The following is a 19,244-nucleotide window of genomic DNA, read 5'->3' as shown; positions in this document are numbered from 1 at the left end:
TATGAAGCTGTCTACATTACTGGATCTTCCTCTTCCTTTCTATATACAGTATATGTCACCACATTGTGGAGCTGAGGATCGTGGCTGCTGAAGCGGCAAGGCAGTGCCTATATATACCCTCTTGAAAGCGCGTTTGACCTCTTCTAAAATAGAGAGGTCCATTTGAGCAGATGAAAGGCCGCCAATAGATGGGGTAAAGGGCATGGAAGTGGATAAATTAAAGAAATAACGGTGTGTGGGATTGCACTGTCACTGGGAGACGGACTCTTCTGATGGATTTTCCAAATATGGACTTTATAAAAAAAAAATAAAAAATAACCTATATGCAGAACACAGGGCTTTTTTTTTTTCAGATGGAACTTGGTGGAACTCCGTTCCACTACCTTTGGCTTAGGCCCTCTGCTCCCCCACATCACTTGTAAACACAGAAGACTGGCTTCTGTGTTTACAAGTGAAAGCTTGTCTCCCATTGGCTCCAATGGATCTGATCTCCTGAGTGTCTCGCACTGGGTGCAGGATGGGGACAAGGAAGATGCAGGTGCCCGGGGTGCAATGCAGATGCCGACAACTCCAGTGGATGATCTCCCTATAAGTGAGAGAGGCAAAGCCGACTACAGTGTGCGGAGAAGTACTAGAGCCGACTGGGCGTTTCTAATTAATACATCAACAAATGTAAGACATAGAATATGGCGGAGCTTTAAAGGAAATGGGGAGAAGATGGAGGTATTAGAGGAAAGGGGGGGGGGGTTGCATGCAGCGGTGATAGCTTTGCAACCCCAGCTGAAGAGGGGTGAAAGGGAGATGTGGATAGGTGATGCAGAGGTAAGCAGCTATGGAAGAAGGATGACCTCTGCACCATGTACATAACGCATCCTCAAACCCCCCCCCCCCCCCAACTCTGCATCCTGTTTGTAATGCACCCCTGGTATTTAATGCCTCTTTAAAACCCTTCCACTATTTGATGCAGTTTGGAGAGAGAGAGTGTGGGTGGGGGGCTCGTGGTTGAGTTTCTGTACCCATTTTCGGAGGAAAAAAAAAAAAAGAAAGCGCCACACACACACACTTTGCATAGGTAGAGGTATGCCTTTAGTGTTCGCTGCTTTCTATATTTTACCCGAAAGATTGCACGAATGTAACACACATTTTAAAATTCGGAGTGGTTTAGGTACACTAGAAAGGTTTTTTCACATTACAATTTGAAGTGTAGAATCTTTCAAACTAACAAAATTATGTAATGCAAAGGCCTACCAAAAAAAAATCCATTCAAACAATAGCCAATTAAAGTGGAAGTAAACCCTCCTGTTATTTTCAGCCAAGGAAACTGCTATCTTAGTCTCTGAATCTTCAACTGCCATGGGGCTGCACATGCAATCAGTTATGATACCAGCCATTGTATGGTTTGACAGTTTGGTTGAGAGCACAACCCATATGACAGTAATGCTGGCCATACACGCACATAATCGGCCGAAACTGGTAATTTTCAGGAAGATTGTTCGACATTTGTGCCATTAGTGAACCCAACTAAACTGACGATTTCGACAATGGGCCCGGTTAAGGTTGATGGATCTGAAAACTTTTACAGTTTCAATTAAAGTGTATACATGTATGTTATAATCAAAATGAACATAGAAATTAGTTTATTCTATAAGATTCTGGACAATTCTCTTTCGAACGACGAATAATCGCTCAGTCATCAAATGACCAAAATACTGTACGTGTCTGGCCAACAATGCAGTCCCTGAACTGTTTTTTTTTTTTAACTGGTAAATTAATGGGTTTAGATTTGCTTTAAGCAGTTCCCCCTGCTGTACATTTGATCTAAGGGGATTTTACATTTTAGGATGCATGGCAAACCTTAAAATATGAATAGTGTGTTGAGAAAATTACGTAGGCTGCCAATACTGACTTTTTTTGCCTGGCTGTCCTGCTCCATTACTCAAATACTCTGAGACACCGACAAGACAGTTTACAAGAATTACTGTAGCAGCCAAACATCTAGCATTTTCAGGAGAGGAGCTTGGCAAAAAGGCAGTCTCTGAGTTTTACAGGTTGCCTTGTAAGGAAGGAATCACTCATCTACATGGGTCTATGCCAATAACTTTTTTTTTTTTTAGAAGGTATGTATCAATTTAAAGAACATATATGTTTTTTAATTATATTTAATAAATAGGCACAAGAAAGGTGTTACTATGAAGGGGTTGCATAGCCGGTCTTTGCATAAAAAGTTATGGCATTGCAGATTCAGGCAAAACATAACTCCTTTGCAACAGCCAGTTGGTCTTCTATACAGAGCAATTGGCAGGAGACAGATATTACAGCCCAGTTTCCAGAACCAAATTGTATTGACATGACCACGCTCCCAAGAATAGCCCAGTCCCACCAGTGCTTTACATGCAAAGCACATTGCAGCCAATTAAGTGGTATAGTTTATATCTTGTAACAATTACCTCCAGCTATTTTTAGAAAGTCTTCTCCTGTGGCTTTATACACCTAGAAGAGGAAAAACAACGCTATGTGTTATTCGATTTCCAAAAGCAGTTAACAGTCATTCATCAAATTGCAGCAGAACGTACCTCAATGTATCGGTTTCCCATGTGATGCTTGTGTCTCAGGAGAGCCAGATCTCTGTGTTCTTCGCTCACAAATCTGACTAAAGCCTCTCCATTCCGCCTCCCTTGTGCATTGAGACAAAGGGCCGCTCCACCCCTACACACAACCGACATATAGACAGCAATCAGAACACTAAAGATTTTTGTACTTCTGTGAAATTTTTCTTGGAGCCCATTGGAGGAAAACTAGAAATCCAAAACTGTTGGGTTATACTGCTAGCTACAGAAGGATTGGACACTGGCAAATTTTTTTTTTAAATTTGTGGGCCAGCCAGGTAGCACCCCCCCCTCTATTCCCAGCATTCCTTAGTTTTGTGACAAGGCCTTACCACGAGAAATATCAGACACAAACTGTTTGGGCCAGAGTGTCTCAATGGACTATAAGAAAACATTTTATGGCAAGTCCATTAAGGTAACCCAGCAATTTAAAACAAAAATTAGAATGTTTAAAAGCAGTACATTTGAGGGGTGGGCAACAGAAACAAAGCACAAGCCCACAGAAAACAGAACTGCAGATTAAAAAGCACCGTCCTGAGGACCTTGCACCCAAAATGGTAAACCGGAAGAGGCCTGAACAACTACGAAGTAAAACTTAGTGAGTCATGCAAATCTGGGAAAAAGTAGCTTGTTGCAAAAAAGCCCAAGAAGCACTTTAGTTGAGTGAACCTGAACAGGAAAGGGTAGAACCTGATCCTTAAGACATAAGCTTGGATGGGGGATGATCTGTCGGCGCAGCCAAGAAATTGTGTAACCAAAAGTAGGTTCTTCTTTACAGGGACCACCTGGGATAATGGCCTTTTAAATTAACAGAGTGGCTGCAAATTGAACTATCACTGTCAGCACTATAACTAGAAAAAGGAGGGGAGATCTCCTTATGGACTGGAGAGCGATAGAGGTAAAAAAAAAAAAAAAAAAAAATGTCTCGAGGTGAAAAGCCAAAATTAAACAGAGGAGACACAATCCTGGGCCTCAACACCACCTTGGTCACCCCAAGACCAGTTTTTTTTTTTTTTTTTACAGTAGAAAGCTGCCAGCTCAGACACTCACCTCACAGAGGTGATGGCAATGAGCAGATTGTGAGTAAATCAGAAAAATGATGGTTCATGGAACATCCAGGGGAACAAAAAATAAATAAAAAAATCAGTCCCAGAAGAGTGCACAAATGAGACTACATCAGAACACCCTAAATAAAAATCTTAAAGAATGGGAGACCAGCAGTCAACATTTGCAATAGCTAAAAGCTGGCCCTTGATTGGGGCTAAGGGAAAAAAAGACCAGGATTCATCTCACGGAGAACTTGTTGGGATGAAAGGTACTTTTCTTTCACACACCAGTCAAAGTACCCCTCCTGTGTGAAGTTCTGGGAAGCCTTCCTAGCTTTTAGCAATATGGGATCACCAATTAATAGATGGCTCTGTCCATCAAAACCTACAATTCAACAGCCACAACCAGGTTTTAAAGGTGCACCCGGTGCTCAGCCTACTCAGAGTGAGCCTTCAGAGACACAGCCAGTATACTCAATTCTGCAAAGCACAACAATGAAAAGTCCAGTTCCTGAAGGTCACATTCCAGAATAGCTATGCACATCAAGTGGGGTCCAAGTACAACACATCAATCTCAGGCTGAGGAAAGCCTGATCCGGATAGCTGCATTTGGAAACCAGTTCAGCAGCGATGTAGCAGGAATCTTGAAGAAAAAAAAATAGCCAACAAAAAAGACTTCTCACCAGGGCATCCACTAGCAAAAAACTGAGGTATGCTGGGAGTAGGAGGGGTTATACTGGGCTGGCCCACAATTTGACAGTGTCCAATTCCCCTTGTGAGCAGCGATATACCAGTCTCTGAATTCTCTTGTCCCTCAAAGGATAAGAAATACCAATGCTAGGAAACCTGTGGCTCTCTTGCAGCTGATGGTACAGTAAGGCCTGAATCTAGGCAAAGGGGGATCTAGGCATGTAAAATGTCAAGATATAATCATGTTGTGTTTCAGCACTGTTTAAACACGCATCCATAAAGGAGAGGAAAAAAAAATGTATATATACACACACTTTACGCTTATACATTGCAGGGGTTTGGAACTGTGCTACAAAAAAATGTGTGGTCATGGAAATGGCACATTACTACACATCTAGATGTTGGTACAATGCAGTTAATGTCTAGTGAAATGCTGACTACTTTCTCCAATTAAAAAAAAAAGTGTGCAAATATTTCTCAATATGTGAGCAAGCTTAATAGAACTGGCATTTCCAATGTACAGAAGTGCAAGTTTCCATTTTGATGGTAGTCTTATGATAGAATCATTGCAACAGGCTACAGATTGTGTTATCATTGGGATGTGTTGGTCCCTGCTTGGTCACCCTTAGAGTCACAACTGCCAGAAAACAACAGGTTTTGAGCCTCATGAATGAAAAGCGTTCAAAATAAAAGATATTTTTTCACCCATACCAGAAAATGTCTGGTCTAGTCAATAAGGTGTGCAAGGAATAATGCAAGTGCAGTTAACTGTAGTCCTATTAGCCAATTTCTGATTGTTTCTTCATCTTTCAATAACCGCTACCATCCGCACGTCCTTATTGAGCAAGCCTGTTTCTGTTCTTTTCTAAGCTGCAACTGCAAAAGGATAGCTGAAAGCCGATTGGTTGCTACTGCTAACAAGAATACTTTCCTTTTAAAAAAATTACCCTTATATGAAGAGTGTGCTACAGAAATATTCTTTGCTGCAGCAATCATTTTAACTCCAACCACCATTTCTCAATTAAAGATTTTTAAAAAGAAGAAACTGTTTGCAATGGGTAACAAGAACTTCCTTAATTTTTTTAGGTCCCAGTATTTAAAATGGGATAGAAAACAGATCCTCTTATGATGCAGAAGGAAATACATTATTTAGATGGTTGCTATGGGCAAAGAAAACAGTTTTGTTAAGACAGTTTAGACCATCGTGGTCCACTTTTCACAGGAGGCCCAACATTGAGTTACACCCTTACCCATCCAAAGCAGTGCAAAACCTAGACCTCTTGAAAATTATAAGAATGTGCAATACCCAGTTTAATTGGAAGACAACCTTATCCCACTGTCATCAAAAGAAACAGACATCCCAACAGCAAAAAAAAACAAAAGACAATATTCACTGCAACCATAAAGCTTTGACATGCAAAGATAAAATCATGGTAGTTCAGACTACCGTGAAATCCAAAAGAAAATTTACGCCAGAAGGGGAAAAAGTGAAAGAATTGAAAATGTTCTTGATACAGCAACCCAGCTCAGGGGGGGGGGGGGGGGACAACACACACTGCTACAATACAGGGTCTTGTAACCCTGTCCTGACACCTGTGGTATTCTTACCTGAGTTACCGCAGGGTGTATACAATCACCCCCTAAGATATGGCAATTTCCCAACTGGGAAAAACAGAAAAAACAAAATAACTTAATATGAATAAAGAAGCCAGAAGTGAGGAAAATAATGTAAAGGGAAGTGGATCGTTTTAGGAGGGCGGTGCACTCACTTTGCTATGTTTAAACCCTTGAAGAATCGTGCAATGTCTTGATCAGATGACTGCCATGGTAGACCTCGGGCTCGGATAATGGCGTTATCATCAATTGTCTCCAGTTTGCTGCTATAGAATCAAATAAGATAATTGAAGTCTGCTTTTCTGAATACATTTGATATTGTAAAATAACCAGTTTTACAATGGGTATTGATGAACCACTTTGTGAACCTAAGTTTGTGCAAGGTTTTTGATGAACCACTTTGTGAACCTAAGTTTGTGCAAGGTTTTTGAGTAACAAAAGAGGTTCACACATTGCCCGTTGCTTCAGGGGCTCTATAGATCGAAAGCCTGCCAAATCACCTGGGCATTCCATGAGAATCTTTAGACAACTGCAGACACGCTCTCATACTAAATGTGGCTGATTTCCAAAGATATGAGCGAAGGGTGGCCTTCAACCCAGCTCGATAAGAATGGAAAGAAGGTCAGGTAGATAGCTGTTGGCTAAACCGTGACTGCATCCTATCAAATGCAGTCACTGTTTTGCAGCACCAGCAGCCACCTGGAGATTCTACAATCAAGAGTCCTCCATTGATTAAGTTAGTGGGGATTGAGTAAATAAACTAATTTGGGCTAAACAGCTGAAATTGGAGCCACATAAACAAGGCCCTAAAAAATGTAAAACCCGTGCTTACACTTCATCAACACATTGTTCTGTAGATATCCTCAACAGACAAGGGAGATGTAAGTTGCAGAATGATTAAACCAACCAAGAATTGTTCAAAAAAAAAAAAAAAAATGTCTAACTGCAATTGTGTAATTGGTTATTTATTAGGGCCTAGAGAATAAGAGGTTTCATATTAAGCATCATAAGGATTGGAGCACTACCTGGTATAGACCACAGCTCCTGGGTGAGGTTACAATAAGGATTACTTTGTAAACTTAAAAAAAAAAAAAAAGTAGTATCCCAAACAGGGTCAATGACAAAAGGAAGTTGTGGGTGGTTCTAGTCCTTCCCTGCACTATTTAAATAAAAAAAAAAACCTTTGACGTTGGCCTTTCAAAAGATCATTTTGTAAATCGGTGATCCAGGCAGAAGAAATCTGTGCAGAGAGAATATGGAGGAGGACATAGCCAACAACCTCTTAAAATACTAGTTACTTGACCCCAAAACGTACTGAAGCCATAAGTAAGACTGTCCTAACCTCAAGTAATAAGGTTAGAAAATTGGAATAAAGTCAGAACTCCAGATCTGCACACTTGTTCCACGTATGTGACAAGTATCATCATTGGTCAGGCAACCAGCATTTTCAGAAGAGGGAATGACAATCTTGATATTCTCTTGTGACAGATTTCCTTTCAATCCTTTTATGAAAATAAAAAAATCCTGAACATGTCATATTCCAATTTACTAAAGTGGGGCTGCTTAGAATCCAAAAATGGAACAATTTTTTGACACCTCTATTAGGTGTTCAAACATCAGACAATTTAATGAAAACGTATAAGAAGTCATAGAAGCACTCAAATGGTGAATAAAGGGTCAGCTTTTTTTGGCACTCTGAACTCCTGGGGTCTAGGAAATATTCTCCCATCATGTAAAGCTTTTGAGCCGCTAAACATTTTGATTTTAAAAAAGGACATTAACAAGTTGCAAAGTCTAATATGCTTAGAAAATATCTTCAAGGAAGTTCCGGCATTGCCTCTAAATAATAAACTCACCAAGTACCAGACTCAAATTTGTAGTTTACTCTTTCTGGGTCTGAAAATTTGTGATCTAAAAAGGGCAAGTAAGACAGACATCAATGGATTACAAAAGCATTCTTTTAAGAGCAGAAATAGATAGGTTCTTTTACAAAATTACAGTAACTATAATACTTAAAGCGCACATTGTTACACATTAAGCTGTAAAAAGAACGGACCTCTCTAACTGCTTGTATTGTGAAGTACATCATGCTCAAAGTTCACAACAGATTCAAGTCTAGTTTCAATCTGCTTCCTTGGACCCTTTTACACAAACTAGCATCTGCATTGACCATCAGGGATTTATGGACAGAATCCCCTTAAAAACAAACTGAACTGCATGGAACTTATGACTTTTTTTATGTCCATTGAGTGTTTTTCTCATGCAGCTGAATGGGCCAGTGTTAGGTCTATGGGAAAGCGTATGTAAACTGACGTGCCCGTTTACATCCTTTTATCTCCAATCTACAAGAGAAAACACATTTTTTTTCTTTAGATCTAGATGGACTCGGAGAACTGCATGTAAACAGAAGCGCGCAAGTTTAAATTCACCTGCCTACAGACTTAAGCCAGTCAGATGGTTTGCATCTCAGCCAGCTCAGCAGAAACCGACTGAGATTCAAACCATGCATGCGCAGGCTGAATGCACCCAAGTTGACCAATCACCTTGGGTACAACCAGCCTGTCGGATTTTACATTCGATTATTGCAAGCTGTTATAGCTGGAGGGATTCCCCTATGAACACTATTTTGATGGGGGAATCAAAACAAACCTCTGTCTTTGGCCTGTTTAACACTTAGTTCTTAAGGAGGATCTGAATGGAAGCTAGCAGGTAAATCTGACCAGACCTACCATGTAAAGACCCTTACAGCTTAAATATCGGTTGAGCAAAGTTAACATTTTGTGCCTCGGTTGTGAATTTGAAAATTAATTTCTCCACAATGCCTATAGCTACAAAAAGTGATGGATTGTTCAGAACACAAATGATCCCATTGTGCACAGTGTGGATAACCTGGATACAGGTTCACTTTAAAATGCATCTTTGAGATTCATTGTTATTCACACACCTGTAAGGACTAGTGTAACAAAAAGGTTTGTTGCCAAAGAAAGCAGATTCCAGCTTTTTATTCTAGATATCACAAAATAAGGATTTTTTTTTTTTTTTTTATTAGCCATTTCATTCTGGTCACTGTACTTCAGCAGAATTTAAATCTCCAATACCATTAATCCCATCTGAGCCACAACATCCTAAAATCTTTCATTTCTCTAAACTTCCTAAAACCATTCCTTTCTGTACTTTTGTTTTATTGATTATCCATTTATCCACCCCCTGCTAACTGCATAGTAGACAATTCAATAATTTGTAAGAGCAATTTGCACAGCAGGTATTTCCCGTGAAAGGTGTGGTACTTTGGTGGAACACGCCCTTTGTTATCTAGCTTAACTACAGTTTTTTTTTTTTAAACATTTATTCAATACATGCAATTGTATTAAAAACATAAGAAAACTGCATTAATTATACAGAATGAAAACACTATTCAGTTGGCCAATGTGCCAAACTAGAATTATTACTACAGGTACAAAATGAACTGGCAACTATACGACAATACAGTCATACATATTGTTGTACCAGTAATAGCCATGGTGCCCCTTCACCTTTTCCCCTTTGGTAAATTAGATTTTTAATTGAATGCACAAAAGGGATATAGATTTTTACTTACTGTATGGCTTTGAAATTAACGTCACAATGATATCTGCCATAGTGGTCACCTCTGAAGCTCCATGAGACATCTGTGTATTTGTTTTTTCCAGTCCTAAGTCTGCAAATTTTGGTTGAGGAACGATATACAAAATGTTTAAAACCCAACGAACATATGCAACGCTGAAAAAATCCACACGAATCCACCGAAGCACTTTTCAAGGTATCCGTACATGGAAGATGGGTCAAAAAATTTGGATATCATGGACGTTCTTGGCCAATCATTCTTAGGTTAACTGTCAATCACCCAGACACTTATTAATTCTATTTAGACCTTAGAACTTAAAGCATTCCCACTACCATTGGCAATGATGTGCCTACTGTGTATATCACATGGAGCTTTAAAAACCTGCAATTCTCTACCATCAGATCATTTTTTTCAGATACAAATTCCTTTTTCTTATCAAAAAAATAATATTAGAATGCAGCCAAACTTGCATCACAGCAGTCGACAAAATGGGTTCCATTACTTAAAAATTTGGGCAATCTCCTGGTTACTGGCCATCTGCATTTCCTTAGATGATTTGACAAATCACTGGGCCCTATGGAGATAAGATACTTCTACAACAGAGTCAACATGGTCCGTATTCAAAATACCATTAAAGAGCCTTAAGATGGCCATAGACCGCAGGGATTTTTGTTTAATCTTTACCTTGTAATATGTGGACTCTTTCAGATTTCAAAAATATGGGACTACAGAGGGATTTATAAGTTAAGATAAGTTTTGTGAAACCATGTCACTAGTCAAGTCTTGCAACGTTACTGCTACCTTTTTACAGATATATTTAGCAGATAAGTTAAGGCAGGCCATTTTAGATCATTCCTGTCAAGCAGCTTTATGGTTAACATTCCAATTTCCAAGATCTGTGTGTTGTCGTATTGTCCATAGTGCAAAACCCAATCATGCAAGGCCTTCATCTGTGGATACAGTTCCAGATCATCATGCATCTATTGTCCTTACAAAATATGGACAATTGTTGCCGGTGCAAAACATGAATAGGTATACTAGAAAGACTGGGACACTTGTTTCATATAATGTTGGACTGGTTAATGCAAACAATACAGGAGTGTGCAAGCACAAATACAGGCCACTCATAGGTCTGCTTTCCACTGCTCGTGCCAGTGACAGGGTAACTGTATTTATACCCCAATTAAACCAATATATAAAATGGCAGTAAGGGAGTTATTATATTCTGGTAAAACATACCTTAAAATGGTCAGTGCTAACATACGTGACCATCATATCAAACTAGATAAATGGTTTCTGGGACTTATTGATCTTTAAAACACACCTTTATTGTGTTCCAATACCATAATAGAAAATCCCAAATAAGAGACTACAGTGAGAACCAGCAAGAGATAAATGCTGCAGATTATGTTCAACCCACACATGTTCTCAGAATAAGCCATTAGCATGCATGGAGGACCCAGCCCTTCCCTTTATTGCTGCGACTCCAGCTTGTCACAACTTGAACGAATCAAACACATCGGCAAGGTTTTCAGGACATTTGTTGTGCAATGATGCAAACAAGTCATTTTTACAGCTGCACACAGTTTGACTGGGAGTGATAGCAATCTTGGCTCACAAATAGCTAAGCGAGAGTTAAAAACCTGGATATATGCCGTGAATCAGTGGTTGCACCCTTCACAATGGGAGAAGTGATGATTGAGAGCAGACAGGTTAGCCAGCCCAGAACTGGTGTTGCCAGCACACAATGCAACGTACAGTCACAAAAGCTGGTCATGTGTTAAATGCAATTATTCAATCCAAGCCTTCAGAAAGTAAAAAATCTCAACTATAAAGTGGCCCCAAAAACTGAAAAATTATCAAAAAACACAGCATCAATTGTGATATACTTTCCAATTCTGAGGGTAAATCTACTTGGTGTAAAAAAAAAAAAAAAAAAAAAAAAAAAAAAAAAAAGTAGAAAACTATTGCTATACAATATATTGTAACTTAAAAATTTTGGACTTTACAAAAAAAAAAACCAAACCTTTATGCTCACCTAGGTGAATGCAGCATCTGTCCCTCTGGACAAATACTGCTAATCATGCAATTAACCTCCCTCCACTGGAGGGGCAGGAGGTGCTGGGTCAGGCTCAGTGGATCGCCGATAGGCTGAGCCAGCTGCCGGTCCAGACTAGGGATCGGTTGATTATCGGCGGGCCGATATTCACTTCTCAATTCATAGGTATCAGCCCCGGAACTTGCCGATATTGTCGTGATGTCATTGTGTATGTTGTGCCACACGCCTCCGTGCACTGGGCCTAACCATCGGGATTGTAACAGCCATATAGTCAACCAACCACAGCAGCCCGGTGCCAGCCAGGCACCCATAGGCCCTGTCCCAGCCAGCCACCCGAATAGAAGCCATGGTCAGTGTTTTATTGGGGCCTCGGATTCTTCTGAATCTGCAATAATGACCCTGGGTGATGAACTTCATCTCTATTTGAAGGAACCAGTAATTGACAGAAGTGGTGATCCTCTTCAGTGGTGGAAAGAAAAATGAAGCACGCTACGAAAGTCTTGCTTCTCATGCTAGAAGATACCTTTCTGCTCCTCCTTCCTCAGTAGCATGTGAGCGTGTTTAGTGAAGTGGCAGCAATATATGAAACCAGAAGCCGTTTAACTGGTGAACATGTGAAATGTATGTTTTCTGCACTATAATATTGTTCTACTTAACTGGGAGTATTGAAAGTGAGTAGTGCTAGTGTCCAGTCCATGTCTTTTGCACTGCAACTACTAGATTTAATTGCAGATAGTGAGTGCACTACTGCAGCAGTTTATGTAAATTTTGTTTTGGGAAGCCTTTAGTTATTTTCCCAGCACTTTATTTTTCACTATTGTCTACTCTTCTAGAACTCATTCGTTCACATGATGTGAAACTGACGTACCTGCAAGTGAAAGCTGTGCGGTTTTCCTATCAGTTTTCATGCAGCCAATGGTGTGAAGGAGCTTTTAATGTTAATAAACATACATTAACATGTTCAGTACCAGATGTGTCAAAAATTGTCTATTTTTCCAAACTTTAAATGTACAAAATATTGTCCCATGTCAGCCGATACCGATACTTGGTGACCAAAATATCAGTATCGGCCCTGAAAGAAAAATATCTGTCTATTCCTAGTCCAGACCATACGGTGGGGGTCTTTTCAGAGCCTGGACAGGCTGTGACGTCAGCCGGCAGTAGACTTTAGCCTGCTGTTGGCTGAAAATGGGTCACAGGAGTGCAGAACTAAGTGCATTCCTGTGACCTACAGGAGAAGTATAGATAAAGAAGCTTTGACTTTACTACTTTAATGTCAATAAAAATTACCTTTTTTAAATCTGCAGCTGCTGTGTTTTAGTGTAATCTACTGTAAAATTCAAAGTAATATGGCAACCTGGAGACATTCTGTATAGAATTGTTTTACTGACCACCCCCAGAAATGTAATTTCCAGCTTATGTGCTTGGCTCACTGATTCTCAGAAGTCTGCAATAAGATAAAAGTATAATTTTAGGCATCCTCTGCAATAGGAATCGTATTTTTGGTGAGATACTCCATAAGGGGTTAATTACTTCTAAAGGGATGGAGACACTTACTTTCCTCATTAAAACACTGCAACTGCATCAGCTGATAATAATGAACATACACTCCCATTTAGGAACTGGATTTCCAAAGGCAACAGCAGAGGCATACAGCTATACACCTTATAAAAAACACCCCCCCCCCCCCCCACACACACACACACACACACACACACACACACACACGACTTTGCTACAAGAAGTTTATTAAGATCCTTGCAATGCACAGTACATTGGCGATTGGTGTTAAAGAGAAACTCAACTTTGCTGAGAAAAAAAAATGTATGTAAAATAATAAAAGTCCCACGCTACTGTTTGTATAGAATCTTTGCAAGTGCCACATTAGGAGTCAGGATGGTAAATACTCCATTATTAGTATTTCACTCCCCTAAGCAAGCATACTATGTAAACCAGCAGCAACCTGTAAAATGAAAAAGGGGAAAAAAAAAAAAAAAAAAAAAAACTTGCGTGTGTATAAATCTGCAATTACAGCTTAACCTTATTCACATGTGAGCATGCTCTTTAGTAAATCAATCCAATGTTGAAGATTTGTAACAAGCAAGAAAGCTGAAAGACACTACATGCTTCACTAAAACACTTCGGGCCTTGGTATTAATCACTGAGATACAATTAGTGAGCATGAGCGAAAAAACAAACAACACACTAAAAACCATTTTTTTTTTTTTTTTTTTTTTTAGTAAAGACAACCAAATTTACACCACCAATTAAAAATCCAGCTTTGAAATTTTCAGAATCGTGTAATCAACTTTCAACCAAAAATAACCCATAACCAATAGTGCTCAAAACAAGTCTCTAATGATTATGTTCTGCAATTTATCACCCATGAAACGTTCATTAAGAAAACGAGAATCTTCGGGCGTTATCTCTCACTTTTGTGAGAAGCCTTGCAATGCCAGCAGATGAGATTAAAATGATTTTTTTCTCATGCTATATAGATTCAAAAGAGCAATTGGGTGGATCACAAGACAGCAGTTACATACTTAAACAACATTTTGTCTTCAGGGAAGGGCGGCAGTGAAATGGGTGGAGTGATTCACGTAGAACAGCCAAGAACACTGAACTCAGCATGCCATAAGGCATCTAAAACAGACCTAACTTGCTCAGCAGGCTTGACACATATATAGGACCTGTCATGTTGCCTGTTGTCCTGTCCCTACCCAAGCGTCTCAGAATTAACCCACTCTACATAAGAGCACCAGTGGCCAGAAGTAGTTTAGCTTTGTGCAACCAATTGTCAGCCAAAACTACTAAAGCTACTGAAATGTCACCATATTTTACAATGCATATTTTGCGGTGTATAGCATTGTAAAAGATGGAAAAAAGAGTTACCTTGTAGACCTCTTTATGAAGTTCAACTTTCAGCCAAAATTGTATTTTTTTTTTTTTTTTCCGTTTGGTAAAAACTAACAGACATTTGAAAAAAAAAAAAAATACAAAAAAAAAAATATTTACCCAATAATTTTTTTCTTTAATATTTGCTCACGGGCTATAGCGCAGCACAGTGTTCAATTCAGGCCCATTCCCAGCATCTTATAGATGCCAGGAACGGAACCAGGTGCCAAGATAATGCAACTTCAGCGCATTTGCATGACTTGCATCATTCGTGCCTTCCCAAGGGCAAAGCAAGACCATGGCAGACTCAGGAGAGGAAAAGATCTTGGTACCAATGGGGACAGATCAGAAGTGCACCTCACATCGCTGGAGGAGAGTACGCCCAGAGGTAAGTGTGTCATTATGTGCAAGTATCACATGCATATTTTTACATTATGGCAAAAGCTGGCTGCCCCTCACCACAACTCAATTCTGCCCAAGGACCACACACTGTCCTATGTTCAGTTACCAACAAAGTACCACCATTTTCACAACCATGAAACACAAGGGTCACACTGTTCGCTGCTCTAATAAGGCACCGCGGCAAATGGCTTCAAGGAGAATGCACTATAGCTACAATACAGTCCTGCTTTAGGTCACAGAAACCAGAGAAAATAAAATCAAATTCTGCCTTAATTCCACAAATCATCCTATCAAGAGTATAAGCTGATAAACACAAAGCTGCTGCTTGTGGATATTTGACCTATTCTGCATAATAATATTCCCTTTGCCAAGGTGAAGTGAGCAGTAGTACAAAGAACAGCTGTTTCTGACAAATTATTCTCATAGTTTACACCACTGTTTCTAAAGCTTTTGACCCCAGTGGAACCCTTGAAGTAATCTTCAGTTCTCAGGGAGCCTCTGCTACAACCTTTTTATCAAATTTACATTGGTGATCAGTAAACATGTCCCTAACAGTGGTAGTCATAATGGCACCCTTACAGATAGCATAGAGATAATTGTGTTATATGCCCCTGGCTCTGCAAGGTTGCGTGGACCCTGGGATTATGTAGGGACATTGATGGTCAATCTACCACATCTCAAGGAACCCCCATCAGCCTCTGGCAGAACCATAGTTGAGATTATCTGATTTACAGAGTTGTTTCTTCAGCTTTCAGATTTAGTATAGCTTTTGATTTTATTCTGCCAACAAGGATTGAACTTTTTAATGTATACACACACACTGCCTGGCCAAAAAAAAAAAAAAAAGAAGGTCGCACAAGTTGGACCACCTTTAGCTTTGATTACAGCACGCATTCACTGTGGCATTGTTTCGATAAGCTTCTGCAATTTCACAAGATTTATTTCCATCCAGTGGTGCATTCATTTTTCCCCAGGATCTTGTATGGATGATGGGAGAGTCGAGACCACTGTGAAAAGCCTTCTCCAGCACATCCCAAAGATTCTAAATGGGGTTAAGTTCTGGACTTTGTAGTGGCCAATCCATGTGTGAAAATGATGTCTCATGCTCCCTGAACCAATCTTTCACAATTTGTGCCCAATGAATCCTGGCTTTGTCCTCTTGGAATATGCCCGTGTCATCAGGGAAGAAAAAATTAATTGATGGAATAACCTGGTCATTCAGTATATTCACGTAGTCAGCTGACCTCATTATTTGGGCACATGCAGTAACTATCCAATAGGATTTAGTTCTTTGCTTAGTTAATTTCAGGGGGGGGTGACTTTTTTGGCTAGGCAGTGTGTGTGTATATATATATATATATATATACATACACACACACACACACACATATATACACACACACACACACACATATACATATATACACACACACACATACACACGAGTGTGGAAGGAAAAAAAAATGGTTTCCTACTTAACCAATGCCTGTATTACTTTATGAAACATGAAAGTTGTACCGCTCCAGGTAAAGGCATCCCTCATGATGAAGTCCCTACGTTAGGTTCTCGCCCCGGCTCGGCACTACAGCATAGTAATGTAGAGAAAGTTGGCGGCACATCATGCTGTAGAGATGCCAATTCTTTATTTCATATGTTAATTGAGTACAAACACAGAGTGGCCGGAGCTATAAACGCATTTCACCCACATGCTAGTGCTTATTCATACCATCCTGTTCACACAGTACTAATAGACCTATCCCACACCGAATGTAAAAACTGCCATCGTGTTTTACAGCAATTCTGCCCCTTCCAATTTGATCGGTGTCAAGATCTCTTCCGTACTTGAAATGTCAAATGAATTCAAAAGCTCTAAATTCCTACTGGGCAGAAAATCACCCAGGGAAGAGTAAAATTATTTCTTAAAACATGGACAGGTAAGCAAAAGACAGCCACATAAAAAAATTAAAAGGGTCTCAGAAATTAAACAAAAGCAGCCAAGAATCAGAATAAAGACTTCAGACACATTTTCTCAGAGGAAGTCACCCGAAGCCTTCTCAACAGAAAGCTCACTAAACAAACAAAGAAGCGACACATCCAGGATGTGTGAACCTGGAACACGTTAAACGCCGATTTGCATGGACGCTGAAAGTTAAATGGAAAGGGAAAACCATTTTCAGCTCATATTTTGTTGCTGAACCCATAACCTAGCTATCCATGTCACAGGATGTGCAGAACTGTAATTAAACTGATCTATAGATGGAATATATCCGTTTATAAAAAAAAAAAAAAAATTTGTTCTACCCTGGCAGATCTTAAAAGTGTATGTTACCCTAAATATTTTGTGTGTGTTCACATACTGTATGTGTATTTTATAAATCCTGGCCATAACAATTTTCATGTACTTCCATCTGAAGTACCTGGTCGATCCTGCCATTCACCTTTCTTGTTCTAAATTGACCACACAAAGCACAGAAGCAGTTTTAGAGTGGTTTCATGCTTTGGCCGGCCATCCAGAGGTACAGGACAGAGGAGGTGCAGACACAGAATTGCCTGTGTTTTGTAGTTTGTTGAACCACAACACTTCCTGACCAATCAAAGCCTGCCTCTGGCACACACCTTCTCCCAATCACAGCCTGCCTCTTGAACACGCCACCTGCTCAAGCAGTCTGCATATTGGTTTAGGCTGAAAAGACTATGGAATCCTGTCAGCACAGTGCCCTGTAACCCTGCCCTTCACTATCAGGAAGAAGAGAGGTTTGAGCACGACAGTGTAAAAAAGGTAAGAAAGATCACTAAGCAAAATTAGTTATGGTGTCTGCATCGTTATAACTAGAAAGTGTCTTAACATTGTATTTTCACAACTACTTTAACCACTTAAGCCCCGGAAGATTTTACCCCCTTCCTGACCAGGGCCTATTTTGCGATTCGGCACTGCATGACTTTAACGGACAATTGCGTGGTTGTGCGATGCTGTACCAAAACTAATTTGACGTCCTTTTTCCCCACAAACCGAGCTTTCTTTTGGTGGCATTTGATCACCTGTGCGATTTTTACTTTTTGAGCTATAAACAAAAAAAGAGCGTCAATTTTGCAAAAATACAATATTTTTCACATATTTTTATATGAAATTCCCCCCCCAAAAATTCAAATTTAACATTTTAGGCCAATTTGTTTTATGCTACATATGTTTGGTTAAAAAAAAAAAAAAGAAAATTGCAAAAAGCAGATTTTGATTGGTTTGCGCAAAAGTTATTGCGTTTACTAAGGGAAAGATTGTCATTTTTGTTGTTTTTGTTTTTAACGCGTAATGCCGGCGATCTGCAATTTTTTTGCGGTACTGTGACATTACGGCGGACAGATCGGACCCTTGACTGACATTTTTGACACTTTTGGGGTTACCAGTGACATTACTACAGTAATCAGTGCTATACATATGCACTGTTACTGTAAAATGACACTGGCAGTGAAGGGGGAGGGGTTTTTTTTTTTTTTGAGAGGGAGGGGTTGTGTGTGTCCCTAGGGGTGTGATTATAACTGATTGGCTGTGGCTTGAGGTGTAGGAACAGTGATAACGGTCCTACATAGTAGAACCGTATGATCACCATTCATACACAGGGGAGAATGACAGGCGGCTTGTTTACATTAGCCGCCTGCCTTTCTCCTGCTCTAACAGACGATCGCGTGTGGCACACGCGCGCGGGGGGTCCGTGACCACGCGGGAGTGTGCCTCCCGAGGCGCTCGCTCCCTAGACCCTCACAGGCTAGCGACGTAGCCTTACGTCGCTTTGCCTGTGAGGGGCTGACTGCCGACGTAAATCGCCGTGCGGCGGTCGGCAAGCGGTTAATATGCTTAATCTAGCCATTTCAGGACTTGCTGCCCATTGAGGTACAACACCCATTTAATTCCTAAAAAGTGATAATTGCAACCAATTCCACTTTCTAAAAAAGTATAGGATTATTAATTGCCTAAAAGCGGCTACATCTTATTAGAAGGAAATGTACACACAGTGCTTCCAAGAAAGAAAGTCATATTGCACATAAAAAAAAAAAAAACCCACTACAATTAACTCCATACACATGTCAAATTGTTTACTAGAAAATATCCATAAAATGAACCAATTAAACCATTTTTTTTTTTTTTTTTTTAATTAAAAAATGTATTGCCGATTGTGACCAGATACTAATTATCTTTTACTAGCCCAGATAAAAGGTTAAATCTGTTGGCTTGCTATGAACAAAAATTCTAAAGCTGGCTAAACACTAGTAGATTTTTGAATTTGATGGCTGGACAAATGTCATTTGAAATCACTTTCTATTTTTTGTAAATT

At 39.7% G+C, this 19,244-nt stretch overlaps 1 protein-coding gene across 2 annotated transcripts in view; it reads right to left on the bottom strand.

The window, feature by feature from the left end:
• ESRP1 (epithelial splicing regulatory protein 1) overlaps positions 1–19,244 on the bottom strand; it is a 111,999-nt gene that overhangs the window by 37,397 nt on the left and 55,358 nt on the right. For both annotated transcript variants that reach the window (XM_082258325.1, XM_082258326.1), the window contains exons 5-9: positions 9,555–9,653; positions 7,813–7,867; positions 6,112–6,222; positions 2,574–2,706; positions 2,448–2,490 (exon numbers count right to left, since the gene is read on the bottom strand). In XM_082258325.1, the coding sequence (XP_082114451.1) occupies positions 2,448–2,490; positions 2,574–2,706; positions 6,112–6,222; positions 7,813–7,867; positions 9,555–9,653 (441 nt within the window). The remainder of the gene's footprint in view (positions 1–2,447; positions 2,491–2,573; positions 2,707–6,111; positions 6,223–7,812; positions 7,868–9,554; positions 9,654–19,244) is intronic.

This window comes from Pelophylax lessonae (genome assembly GCF_965119305.1).
Source record: "Pelophylax lessonae genome assembly, chromosome: 5".
Lineage (NCBI taxonomy): Eukaryota > Metazoa > Chordata > Amphibia > Anura > Ranidae > Pelophylax > Pelophylax lessonae.
The sequence above is the reverse complement of the archived record's forward strand: the minus strand, read 5'-3'. Positions and strand labels throughout refer to the sequence as shown.